At 35.6% G+C, this 25,040-nt stretch overlaps 1 protein-coding gene across 2 annotated transcripts in view; it reads left to right on the top strand.

The window, feature by feature from the left end:
* DMD (dystrophin) overlaps positions 1-25,040 on the top strand; it is a 1,160,174-nt gene that overhangs the window by 911,659 nt on the left and 223,475 nt on the right. For both annotated transcript variants that reach the window (XM_059491405.1, XM_059491401.1), the window contains exon 55: positions 5,537-5,726. In XM_059491405.1, the coding sequence (XP_059347388.1) occupies positions 5,537-5,726 (190 nt within the window). The remainder of the gene's footprint in view (positions 1-5,536; positions 5,727-25,040) is intronic.

Raw genomic sequence — 25,040 nt, 5'->3', positions numbered from 1 at the left:
GAGAGAAGCACTGCACTGTCAAGGTTTAACCCCAGCCAGCAACTCAGGACCATAAACCACTTGCTCACTTCCCTACAGCAGGGAGAGGAATTGGAAAGAAAAGCTTAATCTCCTGGGTTCCTCCTCTAGAAAACCTAAATAAGAACAATTTATTAACTGGGAGGGGATGAGAGGGTTGGAATGGCACTGAATATGCTAATTATATTAATATTAATATTAACTGTAGCTATAAGGAGAGAGAGACAGTAACAGAGCCCAAGAGAGCCAAGTGATGCACAATCCAATTGCTCACCACCTGCTGACTGTACCCAGCCAATCCCCAAGCCCATCTTTAGAGTACAAAATTCTGTACCAGCACACCAAACTTTCCTGGTTCCTCATTCAGAATAATGAGAGGATAAGAGCCTATGGACATATGTCAGCTACATGTGGATGCTGATCTCAAGTGGTTTGGATGATGATGTTGTAGCTCTAAGTTTGGTTTCAATTTGAGGCTTTCTAGATATTTGCAACAAAATTATTTCAGAGTCGAGTTGCACAGAGGGGAGCCATCTCCAGTACTGTAGGATCAACTTGGTCAAGAACATTTTCCAAGGCAGACAAAATAGTGATAGTAGAACATAAGTTTGCATATATAAAGATCACTCTAAAAATTTATCTCCACATCCATTGCCAGTGATCTACAACAGACAAAACTTAGTACCTCTGTTCAGATGGTACTAAAAGGCACATTTATGCAAAAATGTTACTGCAAAAATCCTGTGTCCCTTACTGTGGTGTTAAGCTAATTGACATCCAGAAAACACAGGAAAGCAGTAATTGAAATGCTGTCTCAATGTAGTTTTGAATGTTGCAACAGGCAGTCCAGAATTAATCTGAACATTCATCACTTACTAGCAAGTATCAGTAACTTTAACTGGCACTGTAGAAGATAGTACCTAGGTTCTGAAAGAAAGTTTCTCTAATCAGCAATCCCAAAATTAATGAATATTATTTATTTTGAATTTGCATTTCAAAATTATATCAATAATAGTTATTTTAGAATTTAATTTTCATATCTGTGACATCTCTTTGTGTTCCACCGTTATCTGAGGTTAAATTATTCTCCCTCTTTGATAGGTTCTCTATCAGTCCAAGTTAGAGCAGCTGAAGAAGAGTTACCAATGAGGGCTGAAATTTATTTAGTAGTAAAAATGAAATATTCCAATAAAAATTTGAAATTCTTCCTTTTTCATATTCATAAAAGGGATATAGACCTTGTGAAAATGCTGCAAACTTTTTCCAGCACTAACAAGATGATGCATGTAGTTCAAATTTTCTGTGATAGTTGCCTGAATATAGGAAATTCAGATAACTTTTTAAATTTTCTTTTATTTTCTATTGCATGGAACTATACTGTTAGAAAAGAAAAAATACAGTTATAGAGAGAGAACCACATGAACCATAGAAGTAAAACCATTTCCTGATACTTTGTCAGCCAGTAGTCCAGGATATTTTATTTTATATCTCAGAGAGATAACTTTAGATTACGAGTCTGCAGATGGAAATGTGATTTAGTGATCTATTGAACACTGAATGATACAGACTTGCTTTACTTTTATTGCTCTTAAAGAAATACCTGGGGAACAGCAATGTGTTAGTTTGTGCTCTGCAGTTACTGCATGTCCTGTTACTTGAGCATCTCAAAGCATAATTCACACACTGACCCTTACCATCCATCTCATGCTGTGAATAAGCATTGCAATTTGAAATACACAGATACTCATAAAATGTGAATGATTCATTCCAAATTATGTAGCAAACACTACAGCTGAAGAAAAATCTGATATTCACACTTGCAGAGCCTCTACAAACACTGCATTCGTAGTGTTGTACAGGATATGGTAGTGCTGAATGAAGCACTCCTGCAGTAACTTCAATTACAGAATCACGGAAAATTCTAAGATGATAACTGAATTTTACCATTCTTTTCTTCATGAACATTTGTATATTGCTATGTTTAAAAAATATTAGCTTTAAAAGTTCTCAGCATGACAACAATGTCCTGAAACAGAGGCTGGTAACTTTCCTTTTTTGTGGATTTTTTTAAACCCTTAAAAACACCTTCCTGGCACTATAAATGTTCACACATTGCTTGACTCACTTCCCCTGGCATGCCACCATTATTCCCTCCACTCAAAGCCTTCAGCTGACAGGCACTTAAAAGAGCATCATAACTTCTGCCCTGCAACAAAGCTCATACAACAACTAGAGTTGGTGAGTCCACTGTCACTGATGACTCTAGTTCCTAAAAATTAAATTTACAGGGATGTTTGGGGACCAGCTTGCCTATTTTTAGACATAAAAAATTTAAAGCTTTTGTTAAATGAAAATAGTCTAAGTTATAGGTGATTTACTGTTGTAGTCAGGAGAAATAGTTTACTCTGACCTTGATCTGGTACAACAGATGTGTATAGGCAAGGGAGGAGAAACTGAAATCCAGAAATTCTGCATCCATGTTTCATAGAGGGAGTGTAGTTTGCCTGTCCTCTGGGTGTCTAGATGAAAATAAGATGAATTCCACCTTTAATATTTCTTCCTTGAATAAGAAGCCTTTGGTTATGCACTCTCTGATTATTTTTATATCAGAGTATAACAGATTAAATCATTATTATCCCATTAATTATTTTTTCTTACTGTTTGCACTCACTATGAAATTAAACATGCCTGGATAATACAGACTAAAGAGAAAGCATCGTTATTTTGATTTTGTGCAGTACTGTCTTGTTCAATATATATTTCTTTAACCCCTATGATTCTGTGTAATTTAGCATATGCTAGATTTGATGCTCAGTTTTGTTCTTCATGTTTAACTTTCTTTTTTCATTCTATTTCATACTTTTTTAGTGAGAAATCCAAGTAGAGTCAAGTTCATTGATATGCTGCAGAACAGTCAGTGTAGCTGAATGTTTATTGCATGTTAGCTGTATGAAAATTTAAAATGCAATGTACTACACAATTTCTGGTGGAGTTGTGGTATTGGTATGCTTATAAAGAAACACATTTCTGTAGACTGAAAGAATTATGTGCCATAAGATTTCTGTGCATCATAGAAGTGCCAGAAGATTCTTCATGATAAAAACTTCATTCTTTGCCCAGATGAATAAAATGTTATATTTTATTTCATGAAGTCCAAGAGTTTCTCTAAAACACTAATTCTCACTTTGAGTAATCCTTTGAATTGCTCTCCCTTTAAATATCTTTTTCATATCTGTGCTTGTGTTTTGTTGTGTTTTTTTTTAAATCTCACTGTGTATTTGCAGAATGTTGTTATTTTTGGAGCATTGCTATGTATTTATAGAAATGCAGGTGTACAGTAGTTAAAAATGTGCCTTTCATATTATGAAGGAACAGCATTAGAAAAAAATGTTTTATGTGCTTCTGCAAAGGCTATTAACTACCATGCAGCACACTGTAAATTGAATTAGAATAATGCTATAAAGCATATCTTAGAATTGTGCTCTAAAGAACTGGAAAAAAATACATTTAGATCATGCAATTGTATTCCATTTCCAAGTTGTGTTGAATAAATGTAATGCTGGTTTTGAGCTAAAAGTGGTAAATAGGTCAATACAGACTTTTCCAGGTAAAAGATTTTCAGATTCTTAGTATCTTTTAATGCATATTGCTAGTATATTTAGGTGTCATTTCTAGGTAATTAATCTTTAGTGTTAAAAAAATAACAAATTCTTTCATTGCAGTTATTTTAAATTAGAAGTGTAGCCTGACCACAAGCCATGCTTATGCCCACATAGAATAAAGCTGAGAAAGAGATCCAAGTTCACTGTTCTGCAGCTGAGTGTTTCCTGCTGACAGCCCCTGGGGACACATTCTAATGCAGCCCAAGCAGTGCCATGATGTGGAGAGTTCTTGTAGGTGGCAACAGGTGTAGCTGAGGTGAAAATCCAGTCCATTTTTAAGCTTTAAAACAAACACTGATGGGTGAGTTTGTAGTGAGGCATTCAATAGCTTTCTCGGTTTTTGAATGAAAAATAAGTCCTTTTTTTAACAAAATGGTTGGGAAAAGCAAATATGATGTCAAAGGATTAAAAATTTAATAGAAATGTGGCAGTTCTTGTAACATTAGTCTCTCAGGGAGGATATTTTTTTTCCTGTAGTGGTTTAGTGGTTGTCCTTGCCTGTACTCTGACTGACTTTTTCTGTTCTTACTATCCTCTGCTGCAATTTAACTACATACTTGTCAAAAAACTTGTTAAGTCAGTGCCACTTGGCAAAACTTGTTGTGGTAGGTTTTTTTACTTTTCTCACTTCCACCAGTGAACTGGTGTTTAGGGTGATATCATCACTTACCAAGGAGTGCAATCCCTCCACGACAGGAAACAGGATTAGAAAGAGAGATCAGCACTTGAAAATTTCATTACCTCCTCTGATTAATTACAGCTTGAGAAGTTATGTCCGCTAGAATCTCATATTCTAGTCTCTCCCTCAGTAAATGGGCAGGAAATCTATTGAGATATGCAAAGACCACCACAGATGGGTAGACTTAACATAGATGTGCATCAAAGTGCATTCATTCCACTTGAAGTAGTGCACATTACCAAATGACCTTAGTAAGTATTTTCAGATCTTAAAAATTATTTAGGTATCATGTTGATGTTAAACAAATATGCATGTAATACAACAGGCAAGTAACCTTGACAGATTTTTGCTAATAACAATGTCATACTTAGTTGCTCATGTTTCTAAATCCATATTTTGCTCAAGTTCAAAGCAAAAATATCAGTGAATACATGACACCTACATTGCACATGAATGCTGATATAACACAGATCTGCTTTAATGTTTTTTTCAGCACCAGAGTTGCAGAAATCTTTAGTGTTCTTTCCTAATCTGAGTTAGACCTTCCCCAAGGATAAAACAGCCTTTTTCTTTAAAAATTAATCTCTGTCACTTACAGGATAAATTTCTTTATCCTGTAAGTGATAGAGATCATCCTTGTAATTTATCACATTCAAATTAAAAATAAAATAATAATACATTAAAAAAAAAAAAACACAAAGCCCACCACACCTGTAGTGTTATAAGGGTTTAAGATGTTGAACAAAATCTCCAAATGTTTAAAGTAGTGAAAATTAATCATTGAATTTATTGTATCATGCAATAGTCAGGAACTATTTTGTGATTTCTTAAAATAAACAAGTATTTCCACTGTAGCACAGAAAAATAACCTTTTATTAAAACAAAACCAGGGGATTACTTCTGGTTTTCCATTGTGCATATTTTAGGCATAGTACTTTGAAAGAAGTGCTTTTGCTTAATTTTGTGTCAGACTGATTCCACTTACTACTTCTCAGGTGAAAATATAAAAAAGAACCTGCCAAAGATAAAGTAGAAATTCTCTAGCTAATGTATCAGCAAACTTACCTTGACTGGTACATGAAAAAATATTTTGTGTGTCTTTTTTATATTTTGATTTAATGATTAAGGTTTGTTTTCTTCCAAAGAGTGCTGTATTTGATTATTTGTACTTGTGCAGGGTTTGTGAACGTGAAGCTGCTCTGGAATCAGCCCTAAGAATGTTGCAGCAATTCTACCTGGATCTCGAAAAGTTCCTTGCTTGGCTTACAGAAGCTGAAACAACTGCAAATGTCCTGCAGGATGCTACACACAAAGAAAAGACACTAGAGGATGCCAAAATGGTTCGGGACCTCATGAAACAGTGGCAGGTAAGCCAAGCACTTCAGTACAGAGGCATTTGACAAACATGAGAGTTTATCAAGCATATCTAATATTTATAGAAGTTATATAATTTGCATCAAATTTATTCTTTGTAGCTTAACTGAATTAGTTTTTCTCCATTACTTTCAAATACATGAAGAAATAATAATTTGGGCATCTATTGTCAACATGCTCTGTTCGGTAATAAAAAGAGATAATGATGCAAATTCTCATAGTAAACGCCTGGACAGTTCTCACACAGTTATTTTCCTCTGGGGGGAAAAAAATCTTAAGGAAAGATAATATTGTATTTATTGTTCCAGACAATCCTGAGGAGAAAGAAAATTAATTAGTTGAGATGGAGCTGTTGAACTATGTTGTTATACTTCCATTGCATTTTCTTCACTACAGTTATTGAGAGGAATACAGATATGTCTGCTTGAGGTCTTAAATTTTTTACATATAAGGTTGATTGGATGTTTGGAAGACAGGACCCTTTATTCCAGTATTGATAGAATCATATAAAATTTTAGGTTGGGAAAGACCTTTAAGATCAAGTCAACCATCAACCCAGGACTGCCAGGGCTATCACTGAACCATGTCCTCAAGTGCCACATCTACACATCTTTTAGTAGCTCCAGGGATACTGACTCAGCCCTTGCCCTGGGCAGCCTCTTCTAAAGCCCAGTGACCTTTTCAGTGAAAAAATTTCACTCACAGTGCATTATTTTGATTTTGACAGAAAGTTCAAAACTGGAGATTTAAGGCCATGGATGCCTTACTTAATTTAATGAAGAAAAACATACTGTGAAAAATTTAGCCATAAGTGATTAAAAAAAAAAAGATTAAATTTATATAGTAGTTCAAGAATTCTTAGCTGCAAAATAAATTTATTTATTATGATGGGTGATATATGCAGTAGTCATAACCCAGTGCTCTGTATCAAGTCTTTATTGTGAAAGCTTTTTGTACAAACAGGTATATTTTCCTGATAGTGGAGAAAATATTGTCTATCTATTTGCTAAAAATGAGTTATGAAGCACAATTTTATCAATAGAACAATTTTATGATGCCAGCTAAATGATCAGGAAAGAGAGTATGGCTTTTCATTCTGTTTCTCAGGTATTGCTGCATTGATTCTTTCAGGCTTCACACCCTGCTTGTGGGAGTTCTCTCTCACAATTCACTTTGATGTATAAAGATGAAAAGCAAGAACATGACATAAATGTGTAGTTTGCTCACAGTTTATGCATATGAAAGATTCAGAGAAAAAGGAGCTTTACTAAGTCACAGAAGTCTCCAAAGTATGTATTTATGTTCTTTGTGGAAAGAGGTTATTGCTCACTAATGCATACAATCAGCCACATAAAGCCTAAATAGTGATAAGCCTTTTTTTAACTCTGTATTGTGGGTCAGAAATGAACTTACCCTACATAACAAATCAGGCAAAGACTGAGAATCAGTATATTCCAAGAAACTCGCTAAGTTTGTGAGTTTCTGTACCTGTATCAAAACAGACATATTCAAATACAGTCCATGTCCTCAATATGCTTTGTTATCAGTATGTGTAGTAAAACTGCAAGCCCTGCCCCAGCATAGAAAATATCCTAAATTCTTTCAGTCAGAATTAGAATTTTCCAACTTACTTTTTTTCCCTTATGAAATTTTTTTTCTTCTTTTTCTTCCTCTCACCAATCAGGCTGAATTCAGCTCCTAGGAGGTAAAATAAAACAGTGCTTTCTAATTAAATACCAGTGTCTCATGAGTCTTTGGAAAGAAACTTTGACTCCCTGGGTTTATTAGAATGCATAAAAGTTATGGCCAAATATAACAAATGGATTTAGATCTACAGTCTCTGTCTTGCTCTTCACACAGTTCCATAGAATTGGATAATGTGAAAATAGTCACTAGGACTCTGGAAATGCTACAATTCTGTTTTAATTTGATATTTTTAACCACTGGTTGTCAACCAGTATCTTGATAAATAGTTTTCCACACAAATAATGACAAACCTAAGTTTCTGAGTTCAGTAGTAGCTTTGTATCCTTGTCATCTGTAGTGACAAGGATCACTTTTAGTGATGCATCGGCTTCCTGCTTTACACTCTCCAACTTTTTCTTATTCCTTTAAACAATTAGGAAAATAATGACTTGCTGTACAGAAGCTTTTTATATAGCAGTAATTGCTTGTCTAGGAAAATATCACATTTTAGGCATTTGTTTTCCTTTTCATGTTCAGAAGCCATTAACTCAATTGTCACTAATAAAGATTAATCTTTCCTTAGTAGTTAGCAGTTCATTCAGTAGCAGAAGGAGAAAGGTGAGACTTATATAACTGCACATTCCAATTACCTGATGATATAATTATATTAAAATGTTGCATTATAAACACCCTGTTTGTTTGTACAAGCATGTATTTGCATGCATCATTTGTCTGAACTGACAGCAATGTAATAGTGGAGGCGATTCACACAGTTAGAATACTTTCTGGAGAATTTTCAAGGATACAAACCCGTTACTCCAAGGAGCTGTGTAATTATGTGCTGCTTCTTTTTTTATTTTTTTTTTCTAGTTGAAATACATCATGCATCCTCATGAGGCCTGGTTTGTTAAGTAACCATATGAAGGAAATGAAAATTAATTTCACTTTCTGCTTTCATACTTCTAGTGATACAAACTCTCAGCTGTGTTAATTATAATTGTGGGTTGGTTAACATGACACCAAGGCCTGCTGGTGACAGATGGGGTACACCTGTCTCAAAGGGGGAAAAGGATCTTTGCACAGGAGTTATCAGTGTTTAATGAAGAGTAAACTGAATTTGAAGGGAGAAAGATATAAAACCAGGTTCACTAGAGATAAGCCTTGGAACAGCATGCTTGGGGTATGGTGTACCAGTGAGGTCCTTTGGTCTGACAGCTCAGTGGAGTTAGATTGGAATAATTACCAATATAGGCAGATGGAATGTGCCTGGGCTCCTCTGGCCATTGCTGCTTGACCAAAGGCGGCAGCTGTGGTATTTTCACCCCTGATACACTTTGGCTGGCTCGATGCTGTAGCTGGGCTCTTGGTGACAAGTCCAGGCATGCAGGAGCTCAGGTTTTCCTTTGGCAGAGAAGCTTTAAGGTGATGGTGAAGGAAAAGAGTCGGTTCTGCTAGAGAGTTTCGAGTCAGAGCTTTATTCCTGGCCTGCAGGACTCTTGTCCTGGTTTAGAGCAAATCTGGGAGAGAATCCCCAAAGGGGCTCTGGTAGGAAAGCAGGTCCAATCGGCCCCTCCCCCCAACCAGTCCGGGAGAAAATACCTCCTTGGAGAAAAATGGAAAAAAACTGTTTATTATACAACAAAACCTAAACAATACCAAACAGTAAAACCCCTTGCCACTCCAAAAGAGATGACAAACAGAGAAAACCCCGTCCCCAGGTTGCAGCTCACTCAGTCTCTGGTCAGTCCCTCAGTGCTGGAATTGTCGCAGGCCCGGCCCGGTGGGCCACAGGTGCAGCTGCCAGTGCTCCCCTGGGTGTTCAGTCCAGAGCAGGTTTAAACAGGTCCAAAGAAAAGGGAAAAAACCACAGTCCAGGGAACTTCTTTGCCTCAGCTAGCTAAAACTAACTAAAAGCAAAGGAGGGCTCTGTCCCACTGTCTGTCCATCCGCAGGAGCACAGTCCAGGAGCAGGAATGTGGGGGAGTGAGAGCAGTGTCTGGAAAAAAAAAATGTACTTCTCTCCCCCCTTCACTCTCTGCAAGAAGTCTTAAAGGTGCAAAACTTATTATTCAGCATAACAGAACGAGACTATTGGGGATAAAAGCATCATATAGTCAACCCAGGACACCTCTGAACTCAGCAACATCTCCAAGAGAACTCTCTGACCGTGTGGTTGCTGTTCAGTCACAGGAGTTGTTGATGAGTCAGACACCGTGGAAGCACCGTGGAAGATATGGATGACTTTCGTGCCTGGAATGTGCAGTGGATGGCTATAAATTCCTTAGAAGAGATAAGGAAGGAAGGAGAGGTGGTCTGACAGCCCTGAATGGAAGGGAGTTGTTTTGACTGTCTAGAGCTTGATGCTGGTGCCAACAGGGTTGAGTGGTTTTGGTTAAAAATCAGAGGAAGTCCAGAAAGACAGATATTCTGGTGGGAGTCTGTTATAGACCTCCCACCAGGATGAAGAAAAAGTTGGAATATTCTATAAGCAAATGGGTAAAGTCTCATAGTCACTAGACCTTTTTCCCTTGGGGAACTTCAACTTACCAGATGTCCTCTGGGAATGCAGAGAAGAAGCATTCTAGGAGGTTCCTGGATTGTGTGGAAGAGAGCTTCCACAGCATTCTCCTCAAGAAACCAGCTGCTCATGTCTTGGATGGGTGTGCTCTTTGCTGGGTAAAAACTGGCTGTAGGGCCAGGCCCAGGGAGTGGTGGGGAGTGGAGTCACATCCAGCTGGGGACAGACACCAATGATGCTCCCAGGGCTCAGATTTGGGGCCAGTCCTGTTTTATGAGGAGTGACTGAGGGAGCTGGGAGTGTTTAGCTGGGAGAAAAGGAGGCTCAGGCTTTCAGCTGATAGGAGATTGTAGCTGATGGGAGTTGGTCTCTTCTCCTGAGAAGAAATGGCCTCAGCTCTGCCTGGGCATGTTTAGATTTGGTATTAGGAAGAATTTTCTTGAAATAAAAGTTGTCAAATATTGGAACAACACTGGCTTCCCAGGGAATTAGTTGAGTCACAATCGTTGCATCCCATGTCCCTTAGGGACATGGTTTAGTGGTGAAATTGGTGGTGTTAGGTTATTAGTTGGATTTGATTATTTTTGAGGTTTTTTCCAACCTTAAGAATTCTATGATTGTATGAAGTACTGTCTGGTCTGTCTTTTTAGCAATAATTGTATGTGACACTTTCAGCAGCTAATGTGATATTAGATAGACTTTTGGAGCTAGTGTGGATTTATCCTGTTACTTTATGAATGCAATCAGTTAATATTAAGCCTGTAGATGAATTATAATCACAGACTTTTGTCACTGAAATCTGATGAAGAATACTGCATGTGACACCTAGGTAAACAGTAACTGGAAAATGTTTTTCTACTCTATACACAGCTTAAAAAATGTTTCTGAAATAATCTATGATGACTGAAAAATTATTGGTATCATAGACCTGACTAAAAGTATGCCAGAATATGATAAATGAAGCAAGGTTAATACTTCAGCATGAAATACATAGCAGATTTATTTTTATTACCACCTTCATGCTCACTTAGCCTATAACCTAAGTAGTTTTCCATTTGAGTCAGGAGGTTTTGCTGCTCATAATACGAAAAATATGCAATGCCTCAAGTTATACCTGATAATATACAGTATGGGCAGTACCTTTATTTTCTCATAGTGATCTTTTTATGCAAAAACATCTTCTAAGGGACATGAACAGCAAATAAGGCACTCTTGTCTCTCCTATTCCTATTAATTCTTCGAAGGTGCTCACTTGTTTTTAAGGTGTCCAGGTAGCTGGTTTTTTACAGTAGTAAAAAGCTGAGGTAGATGCATGTTCCTGACACTTCTCTATAATTTATCAAGATAGATTCTTCCAGAGATAAAACATTGCTTCCAAATTTATTTCAAGTATAACTTATATATTATTGTCCAAATTTACTTCAAATATAATTTATATATTATTGTCCAACACAGTTCATTTTGTGAATGATCTATGGATTAGATGACAAATCTCTGTAAAATAGAAAAGAGAATGTATGTGTAATATTCTTGCTCATTTTACTTGAATTTACTAAAAAATATTAATTTTCAAGTACTTCCATTCTCTCTTCTGAAGCACTTTTTCATTCTTCATTCTGAAACACTTTTTCAGTCACTTCTGCTTATAATTGTTTAAAACTTTTTAAAAATAACATATAATCTTCTTCCCTTACCTGTTTTTTTAAAAAAGTTTAATTCTCCATTTTTGCTTTTTATACTAACTTGTTGCCAATTCTGAAATAGAATCTGTTCTACAGTACCTGGAATACAACAGCAACTGTCAGTGCCATCTTATTCCACTGAGTAATAGAAGAGAAATTGAAAAATCTTGAGTTTTAAAACAAGTGCTCTTACAGCCTAATCTGAGGAAAGGCTAGATAACATCTCAGAGTGAATTTTTTCCTCAGAGTGGATTTTTAAAAAATATTATTTTGGAAACACATGGTCACAAATTTTTCACTATCACAATTAGTAGTCACAAGGAAGGGCATTAATGTTCCTTTGCTGTCAACAGCAAGTGTCAAATACTGAATACTTTCACAGGAGATTCACACACAGGTGCTGATTCTCAGCAGGGATAATGATAATAAAACTGTTCTTCTTAGCTGGAGATCAAAGAGAAGTGGTCAGAAATCAGCAATAAACCAGATAGGTAGATGTCATTACTTTTTGTCAAGTATTTTGTTTCAGTTTGTTTAGTCTGGATGGTCTGTATCATAAAACCAGAAATGTATTGCTGCTGTGGTTTGTCTATGAGTTGATGCATTAATGTGTATTCTGCTTCTGCCCCCCTTGTTTCTGAACTTAAAAGAAAAAACCCTTATCAGCACAAATTTTCTTTTGGGAGGTAAAAGGCTTGTTTCATCAGGATATCTAGTTCTCTGGTACTAGAATGAGACTCTTAAAACTTATTCTCATGAAAATAAACAGATCTCAATTGTCAGAAATTTCACATATAAAGTAGGTGTCTCCAAGTAATAACATAAATTTCTTTTAATTTCTCATTTGCATATGTTCTCATAATCATAGTAGAAGAAAAATCCAACTTTTCAAATGTGCTAAATAACCTAGTTAATTGTCACTTGGTTGATTTATGTATTTCCTCTGTAAAAGTTTATTGAGCACACCAGAGGGATAGTCCTAATTTTTCATTTGTAGATCAGCATTCAAACCCTACCAGCTTTAAACACAGGTTTTCAAACACAGATTAGATGGGAAAAGCTTTTGTAGCATGAAGAGTGAGGTTCAGTTGTGTTGAGTAAGATTATTAGAGGAGAGCATGGAAAAATCCCAAGCAGAAATTTAATAGAAGGGATAAGATGGTTTGCCATTATTCTGAGCAAGTTCCAATTCCTGCATGTTCTCCTAACCTTACCATTTCTACAGGATGCCCCATCACTCTTTGTGTAAGCTTTTCTAAAGTAGGCTCTCCCACATCCAAAGAAGGGATGGATGGACTTTCTCATAATCTTTGGAAGTATATGTCTTATTTCACTGTAGCCCATCAATTTGAAGTGGCAGGAATTAGACTGAGTGGTTACCAGAACTTTGAAGACTTCTGCCATTCCATCTTCCCATGACCATCACTATTTACTAGTGCAGTCTAATCTGTCATTTAGTTCTTCTATTCACTTTGTATTGCATTTACTTATAGCACATTTATTTGAAAAGTGAATAATCAGTAAAAACTAGGCAAAACTCCAGTGGTTGCCTTTAATATATTCTGCTGATGGGTTTAAAAGGGTATCTGTGCCTTATGAAATTATGCCTCCTACCAGTCTGTTCAATACACTTGGCTAAAGTGCATATAATTTTTCATTTGTGAGACCAAATGTGTATTTTCCCAAGGCAGGCAAAAAGAAAAAATAATTGTATTGTGATTATTAACATGTTAATGTAAAAGGGATAAATTGTACAGTGAATAACTGAGGATAAGTATTAATTTTGGCTTAGGGCAGATATCTTCCTGAATATGTAAGAAGTCAGTGACCTACAAAGAATACAAATAAGGAATAAAATAAAAGAACAAAAAATTTCCAGAGAAAAGTTATACTGGCTTTGTAAAAGATTTTTAGATAGGACTGAGAAAAATAGTTATCTTCTAAGAAGTGCCTCTAAATGTCCCTTTTTAGGAGTATATAGCTGCTATGTCACAGGTTTTCTGGATGTGAATTTACACTTATTCACAATAGTAGCTGTTCTTTATATGCACTGTGCAGCAATTGTTTACTGTAGCAACTCCCACTATCTACTTTTGACAATGTTTGGCAAAAGTAACTTTTCTGTACCAAGTGTCCAATTTTATTTTCTGTCAGAAGTTTACACTTTATTTTTTCAACAGCTGACTAGAATTTGAATCTCTTCTCTCAGCGTGAAGTTCCACATGTTCATTTTTCCTTGCATGCCACATTTTTCATTTGAATTATTTATTTTCATTGGATTCCATTTTATTTTGTAGCTTTTCTCTCTTGAGTGGATGATTCCATTTTATTGATGTTCATCACACAAACTGCCATTTATCCCACTTATGAATCCAAAGACTATTTTTTTGGCTATTAGTTCAGAATTATTATGTCAGCCTGTTTTGCAGTGATTCCATGGGTTCATCACCTGTTATCACTGATAACATTAGCAACTTTCTGAAAGGGGCCATTTGTCCTTTGTTGTGGCAGTGCTGTATTAAATAGTTAGGAAATGGTAAACTGGTGTTCAGGATTTTCCATTTGGTTAAAATTCATGTTTGAGAATTCAGAAAATCCAGCCTTAAGTTATAGTTACTTGTCATAGTTTTACTGTGTTTCACTTCAGTTAATGTAACTATATTTGGGCTTACCTTCTCTGAAATTGTTATTAAGTAATTTCATTTTCAGAGTTTGAATAATGTAATGAAAATATATAGCTACTTAATACTCTTTCTAGGGCTTATAATTGCTATTTTTGTGCTGTCAGTTCTCTGATTTTATGTATATTTTTATGAGAGGAAGGTAATTTGGTGTTATGATGCCTACCAAGTATACTAATATTGAGTTGTTTCTCATGAGATTGAGAGAGCCTATGTCACTGGAAATCAGATATAAGCTCATAAATTCTTTAAGTTCTTCTTTTATATTTATTGTATTTATATATACATTCTATTATGCTTCATATATATTCCCATGTGAGTTTAAGTTTATCCAGATAACCTGTTCACCTTGTGGGCTATGTGGGGTGTTTTTCAGATATGTGAATTTACTTTATGTGAAGTTAGCAGGATGCAAACATTGGTGCAAGCAGAAACAAGCTCTGCTGTTTTTATCCAGGTATCAGTTTAATGCACTGAGTAACCAGATTAGAGCAATGCAGTACAGTCTTCTGTCCAGTGTTTTGTCTGCCTTAAAATTATTTACAGCCTCCATAACGAGCTTTTTGTGTATCTGCCACCTGTTCTTACAGGAATTCTTACTGCAGGTGATGTAGAGTCGACTTCTGACACCTTCTTTAAAGTGTTAATGGTGTGTGAGCTGTTTGAGTTCCTGCTAAGACCTGGTGCAATCTAGAAAGTTATGCAGCTGGTCAAATGCAGTTTTCCCATTTTCTTCACCTCCCTAGTAATCCAAGAGCATCTGTGTTAGTACCTCCTCACACCATGGAGAAATGTCCAAGAGCTGTTTCTGAATGTGTTTTGCTGCAGGAGGTTTTGCCACGGAGCTCAGCTTGGTTGCAATTCCTTGCCTTCCCAGTTCTGCCCAGACGAGGATAAGAGAGAAACACTTCCAAAGGGCAATTTAGTCCAGCTAAGCTGGGGCTGTTTGCCTTCTGGAGAAACATTCCTTTCCTCTGACTTAGAGAGAGCCTTGGAGAAGTAGCTAAATAACTCACTGACTACACTAGCTGCCTAAACTTGGTGTAAAATGTGTGTGTGCTCTCTGTCTCATGTGTAAATGTGGTTTTTTTTTTACTTCATTTGATGAAGTGAAAGTCATTCTTTTATAGGTTAAAGAGTTTATAGTTCCACACAGATCCTACCACTGTATACTTCTAAATCATGCAATTGCCCATGTGGCAACAGAAGAGAAACAAGAAACAAGATGCAAACTCAGACTGCTGAGATTGCTTTTCACCAAAATTATGACCATTAATTTAATCATAGATAGAAGATATGTGAAAATATGTCTAGAAAATTTCTTCTGCCAGATCACTCCAGGTTTTAAGCCGTGTCTTCTGCTGACCCTCCTGCCCACATGAATGTCTCATGAGTGTTGAGACAGTGATATTAGTTTGGATTTTTTTCTCTGACTCTCTGAGAAATGTTTATGCCTGATGTTGCTCTGGCTCGTCTTGCCTCTGTTGTCACCAGGCGGGAAAGTGTTAATGCTTTCTGTCCTTTATGTTTCTTTTCCATATAAAATGGGTTGAAGTGCCTGAAATAGGAGTAGTTTTTCACATTTACCCTTCTACTTGAAATAACTCTTCTGAATCACAAGAGAGGTGGAAGAGGCTGTGGAAATGGCAGGAGAGAACAGAAATTTAGCTGTCCATTTTTGCCTCAGTAAATTAGCAGCTTTCAACTGACCAGATTACACATCTAAAACAGAACACAGCATTTATGAACAATTATAGTAGAGAAAATAATACACTGCTCATCATATTTTTATTTAGGTTGGATTTAGTATTATGCACTAAGAGTCATCAGAGTCACTGGTATGAGAGTGAAAATGTCTGGACTCAAATTAGAATTAATATCTTCATCTCTGTACTGTGTGTAGTTGAAAAGATAATGCAAAACTAAAAGAGGCCATATTCACCAAGAAGCATGCATATTAATCAGTTCTGAAGATGAACTTTTTTATTTTCTTCCTTTTTGTAATTTCTTTCAGGTTAGAAATCTTCATAGCTCATAGCAGCCTGATTGAAAAAAAATGTGTCAGTCAAAAAGAACTTATATAAGGTTACACTGATAATTTGTTGTGAAATAAATGAATTAACCTTAAAAAGAGACTGTGTGACTTCTTTTTATTAATACCACAATATTAATTTGTGGTATCTGAATCTGATATTACAGTTTTTGGGTGAACTTTGCCAATGGAGGAAATGTGAGCACCAACTAGTAACTAAGGAGATTAAAGATATAAATTATATTCTCCTCAGAAATACCATATATTGTCTACTATATTAAACCTACCTAATTTTAATTTCTACCTCAGTCTGCTAGATTGGACACAACTTAAATAACTTTTTTTTTTTTGCATCTACTTCATAGCTCAACAAAAAAGAACAGCAAGACACACTTTCTAGAGGACTAAGTACAAAACCCAGAAGACTGAGTCATTTAATTTCATTGTTGAACTTCAAAGGTCTTTTGCTGGGAAAAGCTTACAGTTGTCCTGCTATTTTTTGTACTGCTTATATCAAAGTGTATTTGCCTGATCTATAAATGAAGTGGCAAATCCTTTCTTTCCAGAACCTGGAAACCTGCTGGAAGCACTGAGATCAAAGCTATGAAATAAACCTGTTCTCACTTATGTTACACCTATTACAGTCACAACAGTGCATTAGCCTGAACGGATCATCTCTTTTTCTTTTTAACTGTGATATTGTAATTCTATGCCTCATGAGTAAGAGTTGCAGCACTGTTTAAATCCCAGCTTGTTGATTTTCATTAAAAAAAAATAGTAATTTTATTTTAACCTTTGATTTGTCAGACGTGGAATATACCACCAAAAAATGAGATTTCTGCAAGGGGAGCTGTAAGTGACACCTTGTTGTTTCATTACCTTGTGTTCCCTGTTGGGTGTTGAGCACACAGTTTTACCCCCAGGTGCTGCGGGGCTCACAGTGCCTCAGGTGAAACCAGCATTTACCAGTTTTAATCCAGCTCTGTGAGGGGGCAGGGAAGCAGAAATTCCATGTGGCATCCTGGGAGCAAACTTGCAGCAGCATTTCCACAGCCACCAATTCCTTGCACTGAGCCTCATCCTGGGAGACTCAAGTGCTGTTGATAGAAAAAGGAATTTTACAGATTGGCAACACCAATTGTGACTGACTCAGGACAAAAACTCTTCACCCAGTTGTTTGGGTGAGATGGAGGAAAGGTAGAGGAAACTATGGGTATATTTATTTTATTTGATTTTATTTTTTGAGGCTACTTTACTAATTTAAATATTTAATGGGTTTATTTCTAAGATCTTTACCACGCAAGGCTGGAGGTTGACATTTCCGTATAATATGGGGGCAGATATTTAGAATATATGCTAACATAAATCAGATTTGCTTAAAATATTTCTTCTTCTCAATTTCTATGCTCTTATGTAGTTTCTGCTTTTTCATTGTTGTGTAATTTTCACTGTATGTTTCAATGCTAGGGAACAAATAGAGACAAGCTGGACCTGACAGAAATAGAAAAAAATTATTTTATGAGTTTAGTTAAAAAACTTTGTAGAAATCTGTCTTTATTAGCATGCTGTTTTGCTGATGATTTCTCTGTTTTCATTATGGCTTATAGCACTGTAAATTAATTTAACATGAAAGGATGAAAATATTGCTTTTAAATTTTTCTCATTAAATTATGAAAAAATATTACAATAAATAATAGAAAAGAATGCCTCTGGTAGAAGCTACTGTTTACTCAATCATTGCTGTAGCAAGAGTGAATTATTGCAGAGCTAACTCAGAGGCAATATTTTTGCAGCTACATTACATAAAACAGATGATCTCAAAACTTCAAAAAACAGCACAGAAAAGAAAGCACAGTCTGGATCCTTTGAAAGTTAAACATCTATTTATATTTCTGTGAGGGGCTTGGGCAAGACAGTTGGCTGGAATTGAAGCCTCTCACATCTCAAGTGTTGTGGTAATGAAGTGAAAAGTGAATTTCATTGATACCCTGCATGCACCAGCTCTAGGCGCTGAGTTTGAGGTCAGGATATTCCACGTAGATGGGTGATTGTAAGGTGTCTGGGAAGGTAAAAAATAATTCTGTAAGTTATGATAGGGATGGTGGTATTATCATCCACCTTACTAAAATATCTGCAATTTTGCATTACCTGGAAAGAGCAGCTTTTGGTTTGTTTTGGTCTTTGCATCGTGTTTTTTCTCCTTATGGACTGTACAGGATATATTCTACACAGCTCTTTGTTGCCTGAGGTGCTAAAAGCATTCCTTCTGCTTATGTCTTTTTCTCCAAGGTATCTTACACATCTCTGTTCCATCCTTTTGAAATAATCTAATTTAGCTTCAAGCCTGGATTGCTGCAGATTTCTTCCTCTGCAGCCTTTCTGTTTCCTGCTTACATTAATCCAAAGAGGTGTTATAGTATTCAAGGTGTGCAGAAACCATGTTAAACCATATTTTACAGGCAGGAACTGAAATTACTAATGTGCTTTCTGTCTTATCCACTGAAAATAAAACTATGTAAGATATTTTAAACCATTGACAGACATATATCTTAGAAATTAACACAAATGCTCTTAATTGCTCTAATGGTAATGAGTCTTAGTGTATAACCCCCTCCTTTTTATTTCTTTTTTTTTTTTAAGTAGTGATGAGCCACAGAAATACAATACAGAATACCATAATGCATTTGGGATTTTTCCCCTCATCTGAGATTTCTGATTATGATTCTGGAAGATGCCTTGCAAATGCTGATTTACAGCTGAGAAGTAGAAGAGCCAAGAAATTGTTATTTTCCAGGGGATTTATTGGTTATTTAGTAATCTTTTGATTTCTTAATTTTCTTCTGCAAGACAGGTAGAAATGTTACCCCATTTTTGTTCTTTTTGTTGCTAGATACATGAAACAAGTTTTATTTATGAAGCATTTGTGAATGTCACCTAGAAAACACCTAGAATGTCACCTGTATTAAGCATGTTGTTATATTAGGTTATAATTCTCCATGCTATGGACCAATGAAATAAGAAACTTCTTTTGAAATTATTAACAAATTTAGTGTGCTGGAGATCTATGCATGATAACCTTGTTAAATATGCACATGGTTATACATATGATTTTTTGTGTGTTTAGCTCCAGAATACAGTGTTTGCATTTGGCTGTCAGTCTCCAAAATGTGTTCTAGGTTTCACTTCTAGGATAGTGTTTATAATGCAGTGCTGACACTGAGCAAGCTGATCTCAAGAATAGAGCTGTTAAAAGATAAAACATCTTTTCTTCTGGAATGTTGTTGATGATATTTAGAGTCATGAAGATAAAATGTTTGCAAGTTTTTCAAAGTGTTGGGCACAGTTGTGCCTTCCTCCAGGCCTTCAGGAGTTACTGCTCTGCAGCAGGCAATGCTGAGAAAATAAACTCTGCCACAGATGCTACTGGGAAATCTTGGATGTTTTCCAGAATTTTCAGTCACAGCATTCCCATGCCACTTTAGCTTCCCACTGTTTTATAGAAGGTGATGGTGTACAGTTGGTTTGGGTTATTCCCAATCCTTTTAGGTTTGGGTGTTTCAGTAAATGAGGGAAGTAGAAGAGAGAAATTCGTATTTTCCCAAAAGATTGCTCTTGTTGCTGACTCACACCTGGACAACCAAACAAAAAATATGTTTACATTTGGCTGTCTTCAGGATCATACTTTCTGAAAACAAATGTCTGAAATTGTGTTATTTGTAGGAAATCTTACTTTAGGAGCTCCACATCCACTTGGGCAGAAAAGAAGCAATGCTATATGGCTTCTGTAACAAACTAAGTGATGCTGCTCTTGTTAGGGATAATAAATGGTGTTAATAAACAGTTTCAGCATGTTCTACAGAGTGAATTTATTTGCTAAAATTATTTTGTAATCTAAATAAATTATTTTGAGTCTATCATAATTGTCTCATGGAATATTAATGAATGAAGAGAGAATAAATTTAAACAATTCCCTGTTCATCTCCCTTTTCAGGCACAGAAAAATACTGTTCTATTTTAAGTTATTTTGTACTACACTTCTGACAACTATTTTGAATTAAAACAACTGCAAAAGTCATATTCTTTCTTATTATTTGTTTTGCCTTTGTTCCTTAAATTTTACCTTAGCACTTGCACTACTGGAAGAAAAAATTGTAGAAACAAATCTTGTTTAGTATTTTGCTGATGTTGGTGTAGATATTGTCAGAGTAAATTAGTTCTGCAAATGCAAAAAAATGCATACATAGGGATATGGTTGTTATAAATTGATATGAGTAGCTGATATTACTCTTTATTTTTGGGATACTTGTTTAGCTGCTGTATGGGCTTTCCCATCTGGGGATGGGTGGAGAGAATAGCAGTGATATTTATGTATGCAGAGCAAACAGATGCAGCAGTATTGGAGAAAGAAAGTAAAATATATGTAGATATGAGACTCTAAAGACATGAAAGTGTCCTTTAAAATTAAAAATTCATTATTTTTTTAAGTTGGTTTATTTGATGCTCCAGCCTGTGAGTTCATAAAGCACCCAGGCCAGATTTGGTTTGGGTAGGTATAACCAAAGATACACTTGTTCATTTGTGGGGTTGGCTTTTCCCTCATCTGTACTTTGGAAAATTCTGTTGTTATGAAATGCTTAACATTTAATGCTCTGTGAAGCAGCTATGCTTCTCTTTTCCTTTGTATGTGCTTCAGTATTTTTGAAGAAAACCAGGGACTGGGGTTCCCTGGGCTTAAATTAAAAGCATGGCTTGTACTAAATAAATTTGGCAGTTCTGAAATTGGATTTTTTAAAATTCCTTTTGCATTACATTCCCAAACCATCATACTGATTAATTGTATTACAATTTCAAAGAATGCATGTGGTCTGCCAGGTGTGGAGGGGAAACAAAACAAATTGATGTTCCACAACCTCTAAAGTAGTCTTCTGGCATTATTGAGATGGAGATTTCCACTGAAATGGTGCCCAGCCTTGAACCAGATGTCAGCAGCTATTTTCATGTTAATGGGCTGGCAAAGTTGAAAAAACCAAGAAAATCAGAAGTTACAAACTCCTCTTGCTATCCAGAGAGAATTTCAGTGTTTCATTTTACAATGGTGTTGCTTTCCTGGATCTGTGAATTATGGAGGCAGTGAGAGTCTTAATTGTTTGAATCATTACTGGCTTTGAAGTCAAACAAGTCTTTACCATGATTGACTGTTTTCCCATGAATTTAGAGATGCAATTAGATTAAGGGCTGTTCTGTGCTGTTCTAGCTGAAGGTGAAGAGAGATAATTATGATGTATTTGTCATTAATATGGCAGGAAAATTGTTATTATAGAGAGGGTAAAGAGCCAGCAAAGTAGCAACATCATAACTTCGTTTTTAAGCAGTGAGGAAATGTTTTATAATGAAGATCATATTTGCATGGGATGGCTGCATGAGGTCTGTGTGAGCTGTCCAACATGATTCCTGAGGGTTTTTTGCTAGACTCTCCCTGTTATCTCAGGAATAATTTTTTGAAAAGTACAATGAACATGTGAGTGTCTCATGGTTTAAACTAATCAGCTAAGATATCAGAAGATTAACTTCTAGAACATGCATTAAATTAGACAACAGAGAATTATCTTAACTTTAGAAAATTTATTCTAAAAAGCATGTAAAGCTCATTGGCTTTAATACTAGGGTCAGATGAGCATAAAGATTCAGATTTTGGCATGTCCAGACTAAATCAGGTTGTATTCAGTCCCCACATGTATCACTCAGGGCTATTTTTAAAGCAGGTTGTCTTCCTTTGATAGGAATAAATATTTTAAGAATTAAAGCTTTTCAGAGCAATAAATGAATTTCAAAGTAAATTTAATAGGAACATGTTGAATAATTTTCATTATGGTGATTTGGTTTTAGGAATTATATTAATTTTCATGTGCATGCTATAGTAAGATATCATTTTATGCCACGTATACAGTGAATTAATATTCTGTTTTATGATTTTGTGATTAAATCAAAATAAAAGATGGCATAGTTCTGAGTCATGACTCCCACCCTCAATCAGAGTGATAGTGTATTTCGAAGATTTCAATAATTCAGTATTCATATACTCCACAGTCTTACTCACAGAGCAGGAGTCTTCTTCAAAGTCCCTGAATGTACTAAAATGAAAGGGAGAAGTCACAACAGACCAAGAGTGGTGTTTAATATCTTATTATTTATGTGTTCTTCCAAAAGCTACAGATAATTAGGGAGGACTGAAGCAGATGAATGAAGATGAAATAAATAAAATTTCACTCAGGCTAGAAAAAAGTTTGTGAAAGGAAGAGGGTGGTTAGGGACACTAATAAATAACTAAATAAATTCTCCCCATCTGTCCCTAGCCCCTAATTTTTGTGTAATAACTGGAAAGGCAATGTCTTTCATGTTGAAACCTATATTAAAAAATGGACATGAAAGCCAGCACATCAGTTGTGCTTTTCTGAACTTAGAATTTCTTTATAGGTGTACTATAGAATTAACACATCAATTTTTATATAGTCATTAACCTGTCTTTAACGTAGCAAAGTCATAACAGACATTTTAGTCCCATTTCAATAAAATGGCTTTTGCATACCAAAATACTGCACACAAGTAGAATTAAGATGAACATGAACCTGTGGTTTTATTGTTGTGTGGTGTCTCTATTGTTACCAGTGTCTGAGTTGTCTGCAACAGGGCCACAATTATTCTTGTGTCATAAAAACATCACTAGAACCAATCCTTGGTCTACAATATAAATGCCAGTTTTTAAGTGCAGTGTAGTACAGTAAATAACTAAACAATTCACGATGTTATATTTGAAAGTATAAAGAAACTCTTCCTGCTTTTTTTTCTGAATTCCCAGTATGTTTTTTGAAGTTGGTAGCTGGAAGCAATATCCCTGTATGCTTCTTTTGCTGACTTCTGAATTCCAAAGCTGAGAGAGCACTAAGCAGAGTTTTTCAAAGAGTATTTTAGCAATCCTTCATATGTTTACAGCCATGTGTGTCTAGACCTATCATGATGCATTCTGAAACTTATGTTTTATAAACCTTTGGGGAAATGTGACTGTTAAGAGTAATTTTATCAGACCTAAGAGGAAAAAAAAAAAGCCATGAAATTCAATAATGAGAAGTAGTATTTTTTCCCCTTGAACTGAATGTACAGAAGTTTCCTGAAGTCTATAATCCTGCTCTGAGCTGTGGGAACATTGTTTTGGCATCTATGGTCTGTCACTTATTTATGGGGGTTTTCTTAACTTTGGTTAACTTCAGTTAGGCCCTTCACAAGACCCTGCTTTTACAGTGTCAGATTTGAAACTGGTGCTATAAAATTGTTATTACAAGTCATAGTTTTTCTATATGTCTGACTACTTCTTCTTTGAATTGCTTGCTTGCTATACTTTTGCAGCAAAGGAAAGAAAATTTTGAGGCATTTTCATTTCCTTTCTGAAAGGGACACTGCCTGTCTTCAGCACTGGACAGAGCAATGCAAGGTGGTTTGGCATTCAGAAGTGTTGAGTTTCCATACACCATGTTCAGCACTAGGGCTCTCTTCCCTTGCTGGTGGCACTGGAAATACAGAATATACCCACAGTAGAAGCATATGGTATTTTTAATGCTATTATAATGAGTACCAGTGAAAAAAGAAAGATTTGACATTTCCTCCGCTGTTGTAGAGGCTATTGGAAACCTGTAACTCTGCAACAGGCAGACATTAATTAATGCTGTGTCACAGTGAGATTCCTATTGAACTGTTTATTATAAATACATTAGAGTGATCCAAAGTGCTTGGGTTAATGCAATTGCAGTCAATTATCAACAAATTAATAATGATGAACTTACTTTTAAAACACTTTTATGATGAGATATTTTCTCTGGGTTATTAAAGTGTGAGGTCACCAGAGGAAAGATTTTAACATGCACATTCTTTGCCATTTTGAGTTAACATGCACACTTTTTTATTGAAATAACTTCAATGTAGTAATATTTCCATTTTAATAGGACAAATCTATTAGTTTCATTTATATTTATATATATTATATATATATATATATAACTCATAAGAGTTGACAGAATGTCTAAAAGCTGTCAAGCAGTATCAACTGATTTCTAGGAGAAGTAAAAGTGGAACTTGATTTTGACACTCAGAGTCTTACAATATGAAGTCAAATATTAAGAAACATCTACTTAGAGAATTGACTAAAAGTTACAGAAGCAGAACTAAACCTTTCATATGCTGTTTCTGAAGTGTAATTGAGCATATAAATATGAAGGTGGATATAAATTCAGGCTCTTTCAATGAAGAGAGCTTTCTCATGAAAATACTACATTTGAGAATTGCCATAGCAACAGTGCTGTTTCAGAAAGGGACTAACACTATATATTTTCACTGTTATATTTCCATTTCAATACATTTTCCTTAAAATTACCCATTTTCTGGACTTTGTAATGTTAAGGGAGTGTCATACATGTGTGCTAGCTCCAGGGTCTCTGAAGAAAAATATTTAGCTAAAAGGAATTGATGTTCAAAGTCATAAAATGGCAACCCTAGCATTTCAGAGGCAGCATGTATCTGAATAAAAAGCAGTGATAATATAGCAGTGAAAAAGCAGTATAAGATTTTTAGTGTAAGTAGTACCCTATCTATCTTATTTTTAATTATTTAATATCATTTCTTATTTGTTGGAGACACAGAAAACTCTTTTGGCAATTAGT

The sequence above is a fragment of the Ammospiza nelsoni genome, chromosome 2 (genome assembly GCF_027579445.1).
Source record: "Ammospiza nelsoni isolate bAmmNel1 chromosome 2, bAmmNel1.pri, whole genome shotgun sequence".
Taxonomy (NCBI): Eukaryota; Metazoa; Chordata; class Aves; order Passeriformes; family Passerellidae; genus Ammospiza; species Ammospiza nelsoni.
Note: the sequence above shows the minus strand (reverse complement) of the source record. Positions and strands in the feature narration are given on the sequence as shown.